The sequence below is a fragment of the Ranitomeya imitator genome, chromosome 2 (genome assembly GCF_032444005.1).
Source record: "Ranitomeya imitator isolate aRanImi1 chromosome 2, aRanImi1.pri, whole genome shotgun sequence".
In the NCBI taxonomy this organism is placed as follows: domain Eukaryota; kingdom Metazoa; phylum Chordata; class Amphibia; order Anura; family Dendrobatidae; genus Ranitomeya; species Ranitomeya imitator.
Window position 1 is genome coordinate 717,642,831 of NC_091283.1, and position 13,257 is coordinate 717,656,087.

Here is a 13,257-nt window from a genome sequence, read left to right on the forward strand (position 1 = left end):
GGAGCTTCTTGGACACCCCCACTTCCCTTAACCCCCTCCCGACACCCTAGTCTAACCTGGTCTACCAGTAAAGGACAGCGAACACCCCTGTGTTGCAGTGTGACAGCTGCATAGAAATATATCAAATATGGGAGAGCCGACAGCGAGTCCAAGCGTTGTGTTGTGTTCCTCGTCTGAGCTATATGACTGAATGACTCTTCCCTGAAGTCACATCTTGCACACTTGTACAAAATCAAGAACTCAGGAAACACTAATAATGCTTTTATTGTTTTATTAAGCCCAATGATGAATTACCACAAACCAAAAAAAGAGTTATTGAAAAATCTCAGCTAAGGTATATATTAGCTGTGAATGTTTTTTATTTATCAGGGTAAATATTTTTTTTCATTGTTTTTAATATAAGATAGTATAGAAAAAAATGAACAAATGTAGTAGCATAAATAAACAGCAATCTTCATAATGTGTACTGTAAATGAAAATAAAGCACACATACATAAATGTGGGAATTGATGCATCACACCTCCATGCGTATTGATATATTCATTATAGACTGTGCATATTTTATACAAGTGCATTTCAACCACATTGAAAAGTCTAGATACAGTACATATATACATATTCTACCACTAGTCTGAGATGATCAGCTGATATCGTCCAATTCCTTGCTAGAATATAAGACCCGAAGATCCAAACTCCTGGCTCACGTTCTGTATTCATAGCATCGGCTTATGGCTCTATTGAGAAGGATGTCGCTAACTTTTCTTAAAGGAAAATATTATTTTATGATTTGATGTACAAATAATAAGACCTAAAGTAAATAGGTGGAGTATTAAAAAGTTTTTCAGGAAAGTTGTGTCACCAGGTTCAGTTTGTTGTCAAAAAACAAACTGTGTTTTGCTGCTCTTACTGGGTCCGGCGCTGCCTTTTCGCCATTGCCCCCCTCGTCCGTTGTTGTCTTCAGTGCTGACAGAGCTTCACCCAGTCAGTGAGTTCCGTAGCTCAAGCCACCTACATGGGAAGAGCTGCTGAGCTCAGTGATTGGCTGCAGATCTGTCTACATGATGTAAGCGCTGCAGACAATAGAAGCAAAAAGCAGCAGCAGAGACTCAGCTCATAGCTGCCATCGATTTCAGATTGTGCATATTGGCTACTCATGATGTACTAAATTTTGCGCCTATTAATAAGTTTGGCTATTACACTAGTTACACTATTAATGTTTTGTTTATAATGATACAATACGATACGATACGATACACTTTATCGATCCCGTGGGAAATTATAGATTAGCTGGTCTTAAATGAGTTGTCCACTTTTAAGGCCATTTTTTTCACTTAAAATGCATGCATTTGGGGCTAAAAATCATTTTTTCAATTGGCTTTTTTTACAGACTCTTTAATTCCCTGAACCTTGAACTTGGATATGGTCAGTGGTCATAAAGCTGCTGAGAGCAGGTCAGAAAAAGACAGATAAAAGAGCTACAAACCCCTCATCAGAATAAGTTTACACTCAGATTCTTAGGGTATGTGCACACGGTCAGTAATTGGCAGCACTTTGGATGCTACACATGTCCGCTGCATCCAAAGCGTTGCCGGCTATTGAATACAGGTGAATCCGCATGTGTTCATTGAACCGTGCGGATTCACCGCGTCCAATACATTGTATGGGTGAAATTTATCTTGTGGAGACCGAGTATCTCCGCAAGATAAATAGACATGCTGCAGTCAGGAAAGACGCTCTGCAAGTCCATCTTCACAGATGAGCTGCAGGCATCTCTGAACACATAGTGGAGATGGGATTTCTTGAAATCCCATCCACTATGCTGTAACATCTTGATGCTGCCGGTTGGACAGTGTGGATGTACACAGCGTCCAACCTGAAGCTTTTACTCACCGTGGGAACATACCCAGAAATACATACTACAGAGGCTATAAAAGAAAAATGGTGCAAAATTTTTGATGAAACCTAATTGCTAAAATGATTTTTAGCCCCCAAATACGTTAATTTAAGACAAAAAGCAACCCATGTAAGCGAATATACACCTAAGTAGAGATGAGTGAAACATTTTGCAACGGACCAGATTTGAGTTGAATTTTATGAAATTTGCAGATTTATGTGAATTCGAACATTCTGAGATTGAATACAAGCTATGATATTTTACAGATTATCATGCTTTGTAAAATAGTGGTCAGTACCTCAGCCATCTGAGATCACCGGTTCCCAGTGAAGCACAGTTTGTACAGCAGAGTTGTTTTCCATCTTCAGAATCACTGGGTAAATCTCTCGTGTAGAGTGTAAGTTGTTATCAGCTGGGTAATCTCTCGCTCATGTAAAGTGTAAGCTCTTATAGTCCGCGGGGTCCTCTGGCTCTCTCGCTTCTATAGATTATAATCTCTTATGGTCAGCGGGGTCTTCTCTCTCTCCTGTAGAGTGTAAGCTCTTATGGTCAGCGGGGTCCTCTCTCTCTCCTGTAGAGTGTAAGCTCTGATGGTCAGCAGGGTCCTCTCTCTCCTGTAGAGTGTAAGCTCTTATGGTAAGCTGGGTCCTCTCTCTCCTGTAGAGTGTAAGCTCTTATGGTCAGCGGGGTCGTCTCTCTCTCCTGTAGAGTGTAAGCTCTGATGGTCAGCAGGGTCCTCTCTCTCCTGTAGAGTGTAAGCTCTTATGGTAATCTGGGTCCTCTCTCTCCTGTAGAGTGTAAGCTCTTATGGTCAGCGGGGTCCTCTCTCTCTCCTGTAGAGTGTAAGCTCTTATGGTCAGTGGGGTCCTCTCACTCTCTCTGCTGTAGAGTGTAAGCTCTTATGTCCAGTGGGGTCCTCTCTCTCTCCTGTAGAGTGTAAGCTCTTATGGTCAGCGGGGTCCTCTCTCTCTCCTGTAGAGTGTAAGCTCTGATGGTCAGCAGGGTCCTCTCTCTCCTGTAGAGTGTAAGCTCTTATGGTAAGCTGGGTCCTCTCTCTCCTGTAGAGTGTAAGCTCTTATGGTCAGCGGGGTCCTCTCTCTCTCCTGTAGAGTGTAAGCTCTTATGGTCAGCGGGGTCCTCTCTCTCCTGTAGAGTGTAAGCTCTTATGATAAGCTGGGTCCTCTCTCTCCTGTAGAGTGTAAGCTCTTATGGTTAGTGGGGTCCTTTCTCTCTCCTGTAGAGTGTAAGCTCTTATGGTCAGTGGGGTCCTCTCTCTCTTGTAGAGTGTAAGCTCTTATGGTCAGTGGGGTCCTCTCTCTCTCTCTGCTGTAGTGTGCAAGCTTTTATGGTCAGTGGGGTCCTCCCTTTCTCCTGTAGAGCGTAAGCTCTTATGGTCAGTGGGGTTCTCTCTCTCCTGTGTAGTGTAAGCTCCTTGGGTCAGCTGGGTCCTCTCTCTCTCTCACACACACACACACACACACACACACTCACTCACTCACTCACTCACTCACTCACTCTCTCTCCTCGCAGTAGAATGTAAGCTCTTATGGTCAGTGTGGTCCTCTCTCTCTGCCGTAGAGTGGCAGTCACTGTGAATTAAGTCTTCTAGGGAAAATTTGGCAAAGTCGGAGAATTCAAATTTCAAACGATCCGCTCATCTCTACTCCTAAGATCTTATAGTTTTCTCGCATAAGGTGAATTTAAAAAAAAAAATGTAGCCAGTAGTTGGCTAAATATTGACAAAAAAATACCCGCCTTAACAAATTTTGTTTGGTAAGATGCGGTTTAAAATTCTGTAATATTTTATAGACATTCAGATGTGGTATTATCTGTGCACTTATGTAGACATAAAATACAAATTCATGCCAAAGTGACTGCTCCTAAAAATGACATTTACTACGAGTGCTATATAAAATGCTGGCGCTTTATGAAAACAAGATTATAATAATACATAAAGAGCACTAAAAATCCAGCAGCATGATCTTTTAAGTCTGCAATTTGCTGTTGCTCTTTAGTATTTTAAATTATATGGGAGCTTGTGGAAGGGCATAATGCAGGTTTTTGCAATCCTGGTCGCTGCTGATGCAAAGCACAACAGTCAAGATGACATTGTCATTGACTGCTGTGCTTTGCACAGACAGTGACCAAGATGACAAAACTCACTTAATTTTACTGAGAGCTTTATCATCTCAGTCATTGCTTATTGCAGAGCGTAGCAGCCGATGATGGACTTATCTTGCGTGCTGTACTGCATAGGAACCTGTGACACCAAATAAGATTTCAAAGTTGCCACTGGCTAGCATCTAGTTCACTGGCCATTGGGCAGGCACTTACAGTGTGTCTACACTGAAGAGGTAGTGATGGCTATGGGTGAAATTTTATGGCCCTATAGCATTAAATGCCTAAGGAAACCATCCCCCACTCTCGGCCACTGCCTCCAACACCCTCACTCCTCATAAAAACGCAGCAGGTCTTATTTTCCACTTTTGTTCTGCACGTATCTTTCATACTACACACAACTGCAACTCGAACAGTGCTGAAGATGGTTTACATACAAGGTGTTTTGTTTGATAAGACTAAATCCTTGCTATGAAGAAAAAAAGCATAAATCCCTTTTACAATCCAAGATGTGAACAGATGCCAACTTTGAACTTTTGCGTTTGCTCCTTCTGTTAGTGTAAGAAGAAATCGCGAATCCTTGTGGCCTCAATCCAAGGTATATATGTTGAAGTCCTAGTGAAGACACTTGGTTTGTTCTCTACTGTGCAACCTATGGGTCCAAAGCTGACGATACCATGGACTTCCCATCTTTCTCGTCCATTTTGACATACAAGAGGCCCTCCTGAGTCACCCTGTAGACAACAAAGTCTTCATGTCATTTATGCTTCTGCATGTTATGATAATGGTATGGAGTATAAAAAACCCTCAAAATTCAAAAGGCACATGAGCAATTTACTACATATTTAAGAGTTCCACAAACATTTGGAACAAGAACATTTTATTTCAAAGTTTTGTCGGTGAAGTAGGGGCTTTAATGACATACCCATCTTACCTGTCTAACAGTTTATGGCCAGCTTATCCAAAAGAGACCAGGGGAAGTCAACATATCCTTAAAAAATTAGAATGATTTCCCATTGCGTCTATCCTTCTGATTTTTCTAAAAATTGCTACAAGATTGTTCATTTTATTTCTTAATTTCAATGTTGTATTGAAAAGCAATTGCTAGCTCTCTAATATGTGTTAGTTCAGTGGACTAAACCTTTCCTGCCACTTAAAGTTTTGGCTATTTTGTATCAGGATACAGCCCTATTTTTCAAATCTGACAATTTGATATATGTTACTTTATGTATATAAACTTTTGAATGCTTCTATCTGTCCCATCGATTCTGAGACTTATGTTAGTGGTAAATTTAGGCCTCTATTCTTTGCCTTTATCTAGGAAAACATATTAAATTTGCCAAAGAAATGTAGAAAATTAGCAATCTTAAAATTTTCAATTTTTAAGCCATTAAAACAGTAATAAAGCACAAAATGTTTAATAAATAAGTTTTCCTTTATGTCCAACTTTACATTTGTTTTACATACTTTTTTTAAGCATGGTAGAATACTGAGTTTAGCTAGAAATTTTACACATTTTCCTTTGATGTGGTTTTGAAGTGCCTATATGCAAGTGCTTCTCACTAAATTAGAATATTATTATTAGATAATTATTATTAGAATATTTCAGTTCTTCAATACAAAAAGTGAAACGCATATATTGTATAGAGTCATTACAAAGAGAGTGATCTATTTCAAGTGTTTATTTCTGTTAATGTTGATGATTATGGCTTACAGCCAATGAAAACCCAAAAGTCATTATCTCAGTAAATTAGAATACTTTATAACACCAGCTTGAAAAATTATTTTAAAATCTGAAATGTTGGCCTACTGAAATGTATGTTAGTAAATGCACTCAATACTTGGTCGGGGCTCCTTTTGCATCAATTACTGCATCAATGTGGCATGGCATGGCATGGAGGAGATCAGCCTGTGGCAATGCTGAGGTGTTATGACAGACCAAGTTGCTTTGATAGCAGCCTTAGGCCCGTCTGCATTGTTGGGTCTGGTATCTCTCATCTTCGTCTTAACAATACTCCATAGATTCTCTATAGGGGTAAAGGTCAGGCGAGTTTGCTGGCCTATCAAGCACAGTGATACTGTTGTTTTTAAACCAGTTATTGGTACTTTTGGCAGTGTGAACAGGTTGCAAATCATGCTGGAGTTTGAAATTTACATCTCCAAAAAGCTTGTCGGGAGAGGGAAGCATGAAGTGCTCTAAAATTTCATAGTAGATTGCTGCACTGACTTTGGTCTTGATAAAAGACAGTGGACATACACCAGCAGGTGACATGGCTTTCCAATCCATCACTGATTGAGGAAACTTCACACTAGACCTCAAGCAGCTTGGATTGTGTGCCTCTCCTCTCTTCCTCCAGACCTTGGGACCTTGATTTCCAAATGAAATGAAAAATTTACTTTCATCTGAAAACAGCACCTTGGACCACTGAGCAACAGCCAATTCTTTTTCTCCTTGGCCCATGTAAGACGCTTCTGGCATTGTCTATTGGTCATGAGTGGCTTGACACAAGGAATGCGACACTTGTAGCCCATGTCCTGCATACGTCTGTGTTTGGTGACTCTTGAAGCAATGACTCCAGCAGCAGTCCATTCCTTGTGAATCTCACTCAAATTTTTGAATGGCCTTTACTTAACAATCCTTTTCAAGGCTGAGGTTATCCCGGTTGCTTGTGGACATTTTTCTGCCACACTTTTTCCTTCCACTCAACTTTCCATTAATATGCTTGGATACAGCACTCTGTGAACAGCAAGCTTCTTTAGCAATTACCTTTTGTGGCTTACCCTCCTTGTGGAGTGTGTCAATGACTGCCTTCTGGACATCTGTCAAGTCAGCAGTCTTCCCCATGATTGTGGAGCCTACTGAAACAGACAGGGACCTTTTTAAACACTTAGGAAGCCTTTGCAGGTGTTTTTTGTTAATCATTCTAATTTGTTGAGATAATGACTTTTGGGTTTTCATTGGCTGTAAGCCATAATCATCAACATTAACAGAAATAAACACTTGAAATAGATCACTCTGTTTATAATGACTCTATATAATACTGTATATGAGTTTCACTTTTTGTATTGAAGAACTAAAATAAATTAACTTTTTGATGATATTCTAATTTAATGAGAAGAACTTGTATTATAACTCCTCCATTTGCCTTTATTTAGAAAAATATCTAAATTTTTTCCCACAATTTTTAAAAATTAGTAATTTTCAAATTTTTAAATCTTTAAAACAATTTATCAGCAGCATAAAATAGTTAATAAATATGATTTACTATATGTCTCCTTTATGTTGGTATTACATACTTTTATTTTTTAGAATGCTAGAAAACTTAGATTGACAACAATATTTCCCCTTTTTCCGTCAATATATTGTAGAACCCCCATAAATCATCCCATTTTAAAAACTGCTACTTTGAAGTACTTAAAATAATATTCAAGAAGTACCATATGTTGGCAAGAATACAGCAAAAATATTTTCCAGGATACCAGTCCCGTTTGCTCATGTCACTGCCTTGGCTGCCATGAAGTACCAATGTCTTTAGTCAGTGCTCGAATGACAGCATCTTGGGCTCCTATTGATATTACTAGGCCCTGGCGACGTAATAATTTCCAACTGTCATGAAGTACTGACATGGATGCCAGACCTGACTCCTGCAAATCTTTTAGTTCAACTCCAATATTAACCCAATCTAGTGCTTCATGCAAAGTGAAATGAAAAATGTTAAAATTATATTTATTCCAATAAAATTTAGTTTTAACTCCAAAATTTTCATTTCCACCACGAATAGTAGGAGACGAAGCATGCATTATTTCTATTAGCTTTAACACCCTCAAGTGTGGTAATACTTTCATACTTATTTTTAATATTTACTTCATGTTTTTAATTTTCACATCAGGCAATAAAAGAAAATCCCCACAATGTATGGTGAATTTCAAGACAATCTGAGCTGCCAGAACAAAATGTGACAACATTTTGGAATTTACACCCCTCAATGAATTTAACTACACTATGTGCAGAATTATTAAGCAAGTTGTATTTTGATCACACAATACTTTTTATATATGTTGCCCTACTCCAATCTGTTCAGGCTTGAGAGACAACAACCAATTAAGTAAATCAGGCAATGGACATCTCTCTAATGAGGAGGGGTGTTGTCTAATGACATCAAAACCCTACATAAGGTGTGTTTAATTATTAGGCAACTTCCTTTCCTTTGGCAAAATGGGTCAGAAGAGAGATTTGACGGGCTCTGAAAAGTCCAAATTTGTGAGTTGTCTTGCAGGGGGATGCAGCAGTCTTGAAATTGCCAAACTTTTGAAGCGTGATCACCGAACAATCAAGCGTTTCATGGCAAATAGCCAACAGGGTCATAAGAAGCGTGTTGGGCAAAAAAGTACAAAATAACTGCCCATGAATTGAGGAAAATCAAGCGAGAAGCTGCCAAGATGCCATTTGCCACCAGTTTTGCCATATTTTAGAGCTGCAACGTCACTGGAGTAGCAAAAAGCACAAGGTGTGCAATACTCAGGGACATGGCCAAGGTAAGAAAGGCTGAAAAACGACCACCTTTGAACAAGAAACATAAGATAAAACGTCAAGACTGGGCCAAGAAATATCTTAAGACTGGCTTTTCAAAGGTTTTATGGACATATGAAATGAGAATGACTCTTGATGGGCCAGATGGATGGGACAGAGGCTGGATCAGTAAAGGGCAGAGAGCTCCACTCCGACTCAGACGCTAGCAAGGTGGAGGTGAGGTACTGGTATGGGCTGGTATCATCAAATATGAACTTGTGGGACCTTTTCGGGTTGAGAACCCCATAGAGAACCCATGGTCCCTCATAAAATGTGAGATCTACAGGGAGGGAAAACAGTACACCTCTCGGAACAGTGTCTGGGAGGCTGTGGTGGCTGCTGCACGCAATGTTGCTCGTAAACAGATCAAGCAACTGACAGAATTTATGGATGGAAGGCTGTTGAGTGTCATCATATAGAAAGGTGGCTAATGGTCACTAATTTTTTGGGGTTTTGTTTTTGCATGTCAGAAATGTTAATTTCTAAATGTTGTGCAGTTATATTGGTTTACCTGGTGAAAATAAACAAGTGAGATGAGAATATATTTGTTTTTTATTAAATTGCCTAATAATTCTGCACAGTAATAGTTACCTGCACAAACAGATATCCTCCTAAGATAGCCAAATCTAAAAGAAACAAAAACCCACTCCAACTTCCAAAAATATTAAGCTTTGATATTTATGAGTCTTTTGGGTTGATTGAGAACATAGTTGTTGAGCAATAATAAAAATAATCCTCTAAAATACAACTTGCCTAATAATTCTACACACAGTGTATGAGTATAATGATCATTTTTACCTCACATGTGTTTCACAGAATTTTATAAAGTCGGGCTGTGGAGATGAAAAAATACGTTGTTTCCAATTAAATGCTGTATATCCCCAAATTTTTCATTTTCAAAAAAAGTAACAGGAAAAAAAAACACATTTTGTTATGGAAATCTCACACGGAGTATGGCAAATATGTGGTTGCAAACTGCTGTTTAGGCATACTGGTGGGAGAATATTATTCAGGGGTCTTATCGCATTTCCAGTCTTCCAGTCTCTAAGGTACCAGTACAGTATAAGCTCCCCAGAGGTGACCCTGTTTTGGAAACGTTACCTCTGATTGAATTCACATAGGGGTGTAGTAAGCGTTTAGACCACACGGGTGCATTCCAGGAAACAGAGCACAGTAAATGTTGCAGAATGTAATTTGCATTTTTAAAATACATGTAATTTCAGTGCCAAATATATTGTGCTCAGCTTACATAAAGCTTGTGTTTTCTGTTATTCAAAACACACTACACATGGCTCCAAATCTTTTGCCTAGACATAAGGCATGACTAACTAGACAAAACATAAGAAAAGCAAAATGAGCAAATACCCTGCAGTAAGTAAATAAATAGCAATTATGCATGAAAATAGCATAAGGTACGTCATTAACACTGTTTTGATAAGAAAACGTAAAAGTCATCCCACCACTTCACGGTGACCCTACTTGGAATGGTCCTAATCTTTAGTATTAAAACCTTACCATATATCAAATGACGTAAAGTGAATAAGGACCAAGCCAGTGTGAACATGCACCTCTATTTGGCATGCATACCAACTTAAATTCCAGTTCATGTCTTTTGGTTTTAGCAAGACTAATTAGTAAAAGAGCCTAGTGAACATTTGAGACATAATTTACTGATTTTGGTGCTTCATCTTTATTTACTGCTTGGACATGACAATTGGAAAATTGGCTTCAGTACAAAATGTTAGGTTTCTGTTGTCCTTCTGCAGATTGACCACTAGTGGCTGCTGTTATTCACTTTACTAAATTATGCTGCAATTCCACTCCTTACCACTGGAGTCTGTAATTGTGTGCTGCTATCGCCCTTTAGTAAGATGGCTGATATTGAACATGTGGCTGCCATCTGGTTTCTGGTTTGGGCCTGCTTAAAGCCATATGGAACTCTCACTCATTGCCTGAGTATTGTGTCTAGGCTTCAGTCTAATTCCAGTCTCCGGCTCCAAGAATTGTCTTAACCAGACTATTCCAACTACTCTCTGGATTATTTCTTTCAAATTGCTACAACCGAGAACTCTAACTACACTTGCTGTTCCTGCTCATGAGTCTCCGACCGTCGGATTCCAGTAAACTTTAGCTTTCTCACTAGTCTAATATGCAGGACCGGGGTCCAAAATGTCATCATCTCTGCTAACTGTTCGGAGGTCACCTATGCTGTGTAGCAAATTTTGGGGTGAAAAATTGTGTATATTAATTTCCTAGGCCAATATTGAATTGGACTATGACAACATTTTGGGATATCAATTAAACTTTTGAGTTTTTTTTGAGTGATGCTAGGCAGTGACCCCTGTTACAGCTAGGGGGCGGTATATCTTCTCACCAGAATGTGCATGGAGGTGTAGTGAGGTCATGAGGGGGTATTGCAGTTGCAGGCATAGCTATGATTGCAATAGTGGAGAAGTGACCAGTGTCACAGGTAGGGTTCGTTGTGTGTCCTCCCCAGGATGTGCATGGGAACGTATGAAGTCCATAGGTGTGCATGACAGTCTCGGGCGTAGCGGTGACTGCAATGCAGTCAGAGTTTTGCTGTTGTCCAAGACAGATGTAGGAAAAAACTGGCTCTGGAATGTGTGTTTGAAACAGACTGCAGTATAATAGTGTTGCAGTCTGTTCCATTCCGGTCTGGGTTTTCCATGTGGCACGAAGCCACAGGTTTGTTTGTTAAAAGCCCTGCAGGAAAGGGTTAGTGAGGTCTTAGTGAGTCTGAGGTGGATGTCCTGTGCCCAAAGGAGGACTGGCGTGTGTAACGATTGCAACACTGGTGGATATGGTGCCCGGCTGCGATCTGGAGGATATCTTGGACCGTGGAGCAGGACTAGTCAGAGGAGGACTGGCGTGTGCAGTGCCTGTGATATGAAAAGCTGTGTGTAAAAGACTTGGTCACGGCGAGTGGTCGCCCTGGGAAACTGGACAAAGGGAAGTCCGGCCTGTTTAGTGACTGTAATATGAAGCCGTATGGTTTGTGGTGCTGTGAAACGGGCACTGAAGTTATATGGAATTGTGTGTATTGGAACCTTTCTGTGTGAAGTAAAACATTAAAGGAACGTTTTGTGTTCGAACTCTTTAGGTCACCGCCTCTTCACTGTCTACGGTTCTACCGCTGCACTACAGTGATGAGTGGGGGAAAAAATAACTTCAATATTGTTTTAAGGGTTCTGTTTTTAGAACCCTGAAAAGTATTACTGACATGGGAACAGTATGATTACTGTGATGCCAAATTGAAATAGTTTTTTATGTTTTACAACACCTACTTTTAGAAATACTTAGACAATCATGTTTTGATGTTACCATATTCTGAGCTCCACAGCTTCCTAATTTCTGCTGACAAAACTATGTAAAGGGCTTTTATTGCAGGATGAGTCCCCATTTTGGCCTAGGCAAGCCTCCCAAGAATTTACTCAAGTCCTTGGTATGTCTGACAGTGGTTGTGTATTATCCCCTGTATTAGCTGCAAACCAGTGAGAATGCCTAAAGGTCTGAGTAAGTGAAAAGAAATGGGTAAAGGTATATATAGATAGCGGAGAATCACTTGTAGTTCAACCATGATGGAAAGGAGTGTGATAATTGGGGAATCCAGAGATGTTCTCTGTGAATTTAAGGAAACAAAGCGATTTTGTTTTTTTGACTTTGCATATACAATTTATTATATTCTGTGAGGAATGTATGATGTATCTGTATCTTTCTATTTTATGGACCAGTGGTTAGAAAAAACATATAAGTAATGTTCTTCATGGACTAGGAGACTTGTATGAAACTCCAGCAATGTAAGGTATGATGAATAGAGTTAATTTTTCAAAATTTGGTTCCAATTACGATCGGAGGTGAATATTGTATTTGCAATATTCACCGAACGTCATTGGAGTTAATGGAAGTAGAAATTACCAAATATGCTCGGAATCGATCGGCAAACATAAATTCGGTACGAATAGGGTAGCAATATGGTACAAATATGGTAAATTCATATATGGCGACCGATTCTGTACATATTAGCTCAACTCTAATGATGAATGATCTGAATAAGCGTATACTATCCTATGATCAAAAAAGGTTAGTAAGAGAATTAATGCTATTGATTAGCGCCCTTATACACATTAAAGTGAACCTGTCAGCTGATATGTACTGCCCAATCCATGGGCAGCATGTATCAGGCACTGGCAGTGTGATCTCAGCCAGGTATAATCTCAGCTGTGGAGTTTCAGAGAAAAACATACCTTTAATAGCTGCCGGAGACCGAGGCGCAAAGGAGACTAGTCAGACAGGCGGGTCCACAGCAGCTTCTCCCCATCCATTGCCAATGACCTATCCAAGACATCAGGCCGAGAGGAGCCTGGAACCCACCTGTCCAACTAATCTTCCACGCAGCTTGGTCCCTGGTGTCTGTTGAAAGTATGTTTTTGTCTGAAATGCTGCAGTGTTTCAGAGTCAAAAATTCCTGGCGAGATCGTACAGCCAATGCCTGATACATATTGCAGTGTATTGGGCAGCACTTTCAGATATCATAGTTGCCTGAAATCAGATAATTCAGAGGAGCTGAACAACCAATGAATGTATAATGGAGCCTCCTAACTCTCCCAGACTGATATCAGAAAAGAAAAGAATTGGAACGTTGAATTTCAACATC

General features: G+C 39.8%; 1 protein-coding gene across 1 annotated transcript in view; it reads right to left on the reverse strand.

The window, feature by feature from the left end:
- Positions 1-254: 254 nt before the first annotated feature.
- LOC138665563 (elastase-1-like) overlaps positions 255-13,257 on the reverse strand; it is a 170,298-nt gene continuing 157,295 nt past the window's right edge. Inside the window, exon 6 of the mRNA XM_069753161.1 lies at positions 255-4,746. Coding sequence (XP_069609262.1) covers positions 4,567-4,746 — 180 coding nt within the window. The 3' untranslated portion in view covers positions 255-4,566. The remainder of the gene's footprint in view (positions 4,747-13,257) is intronic.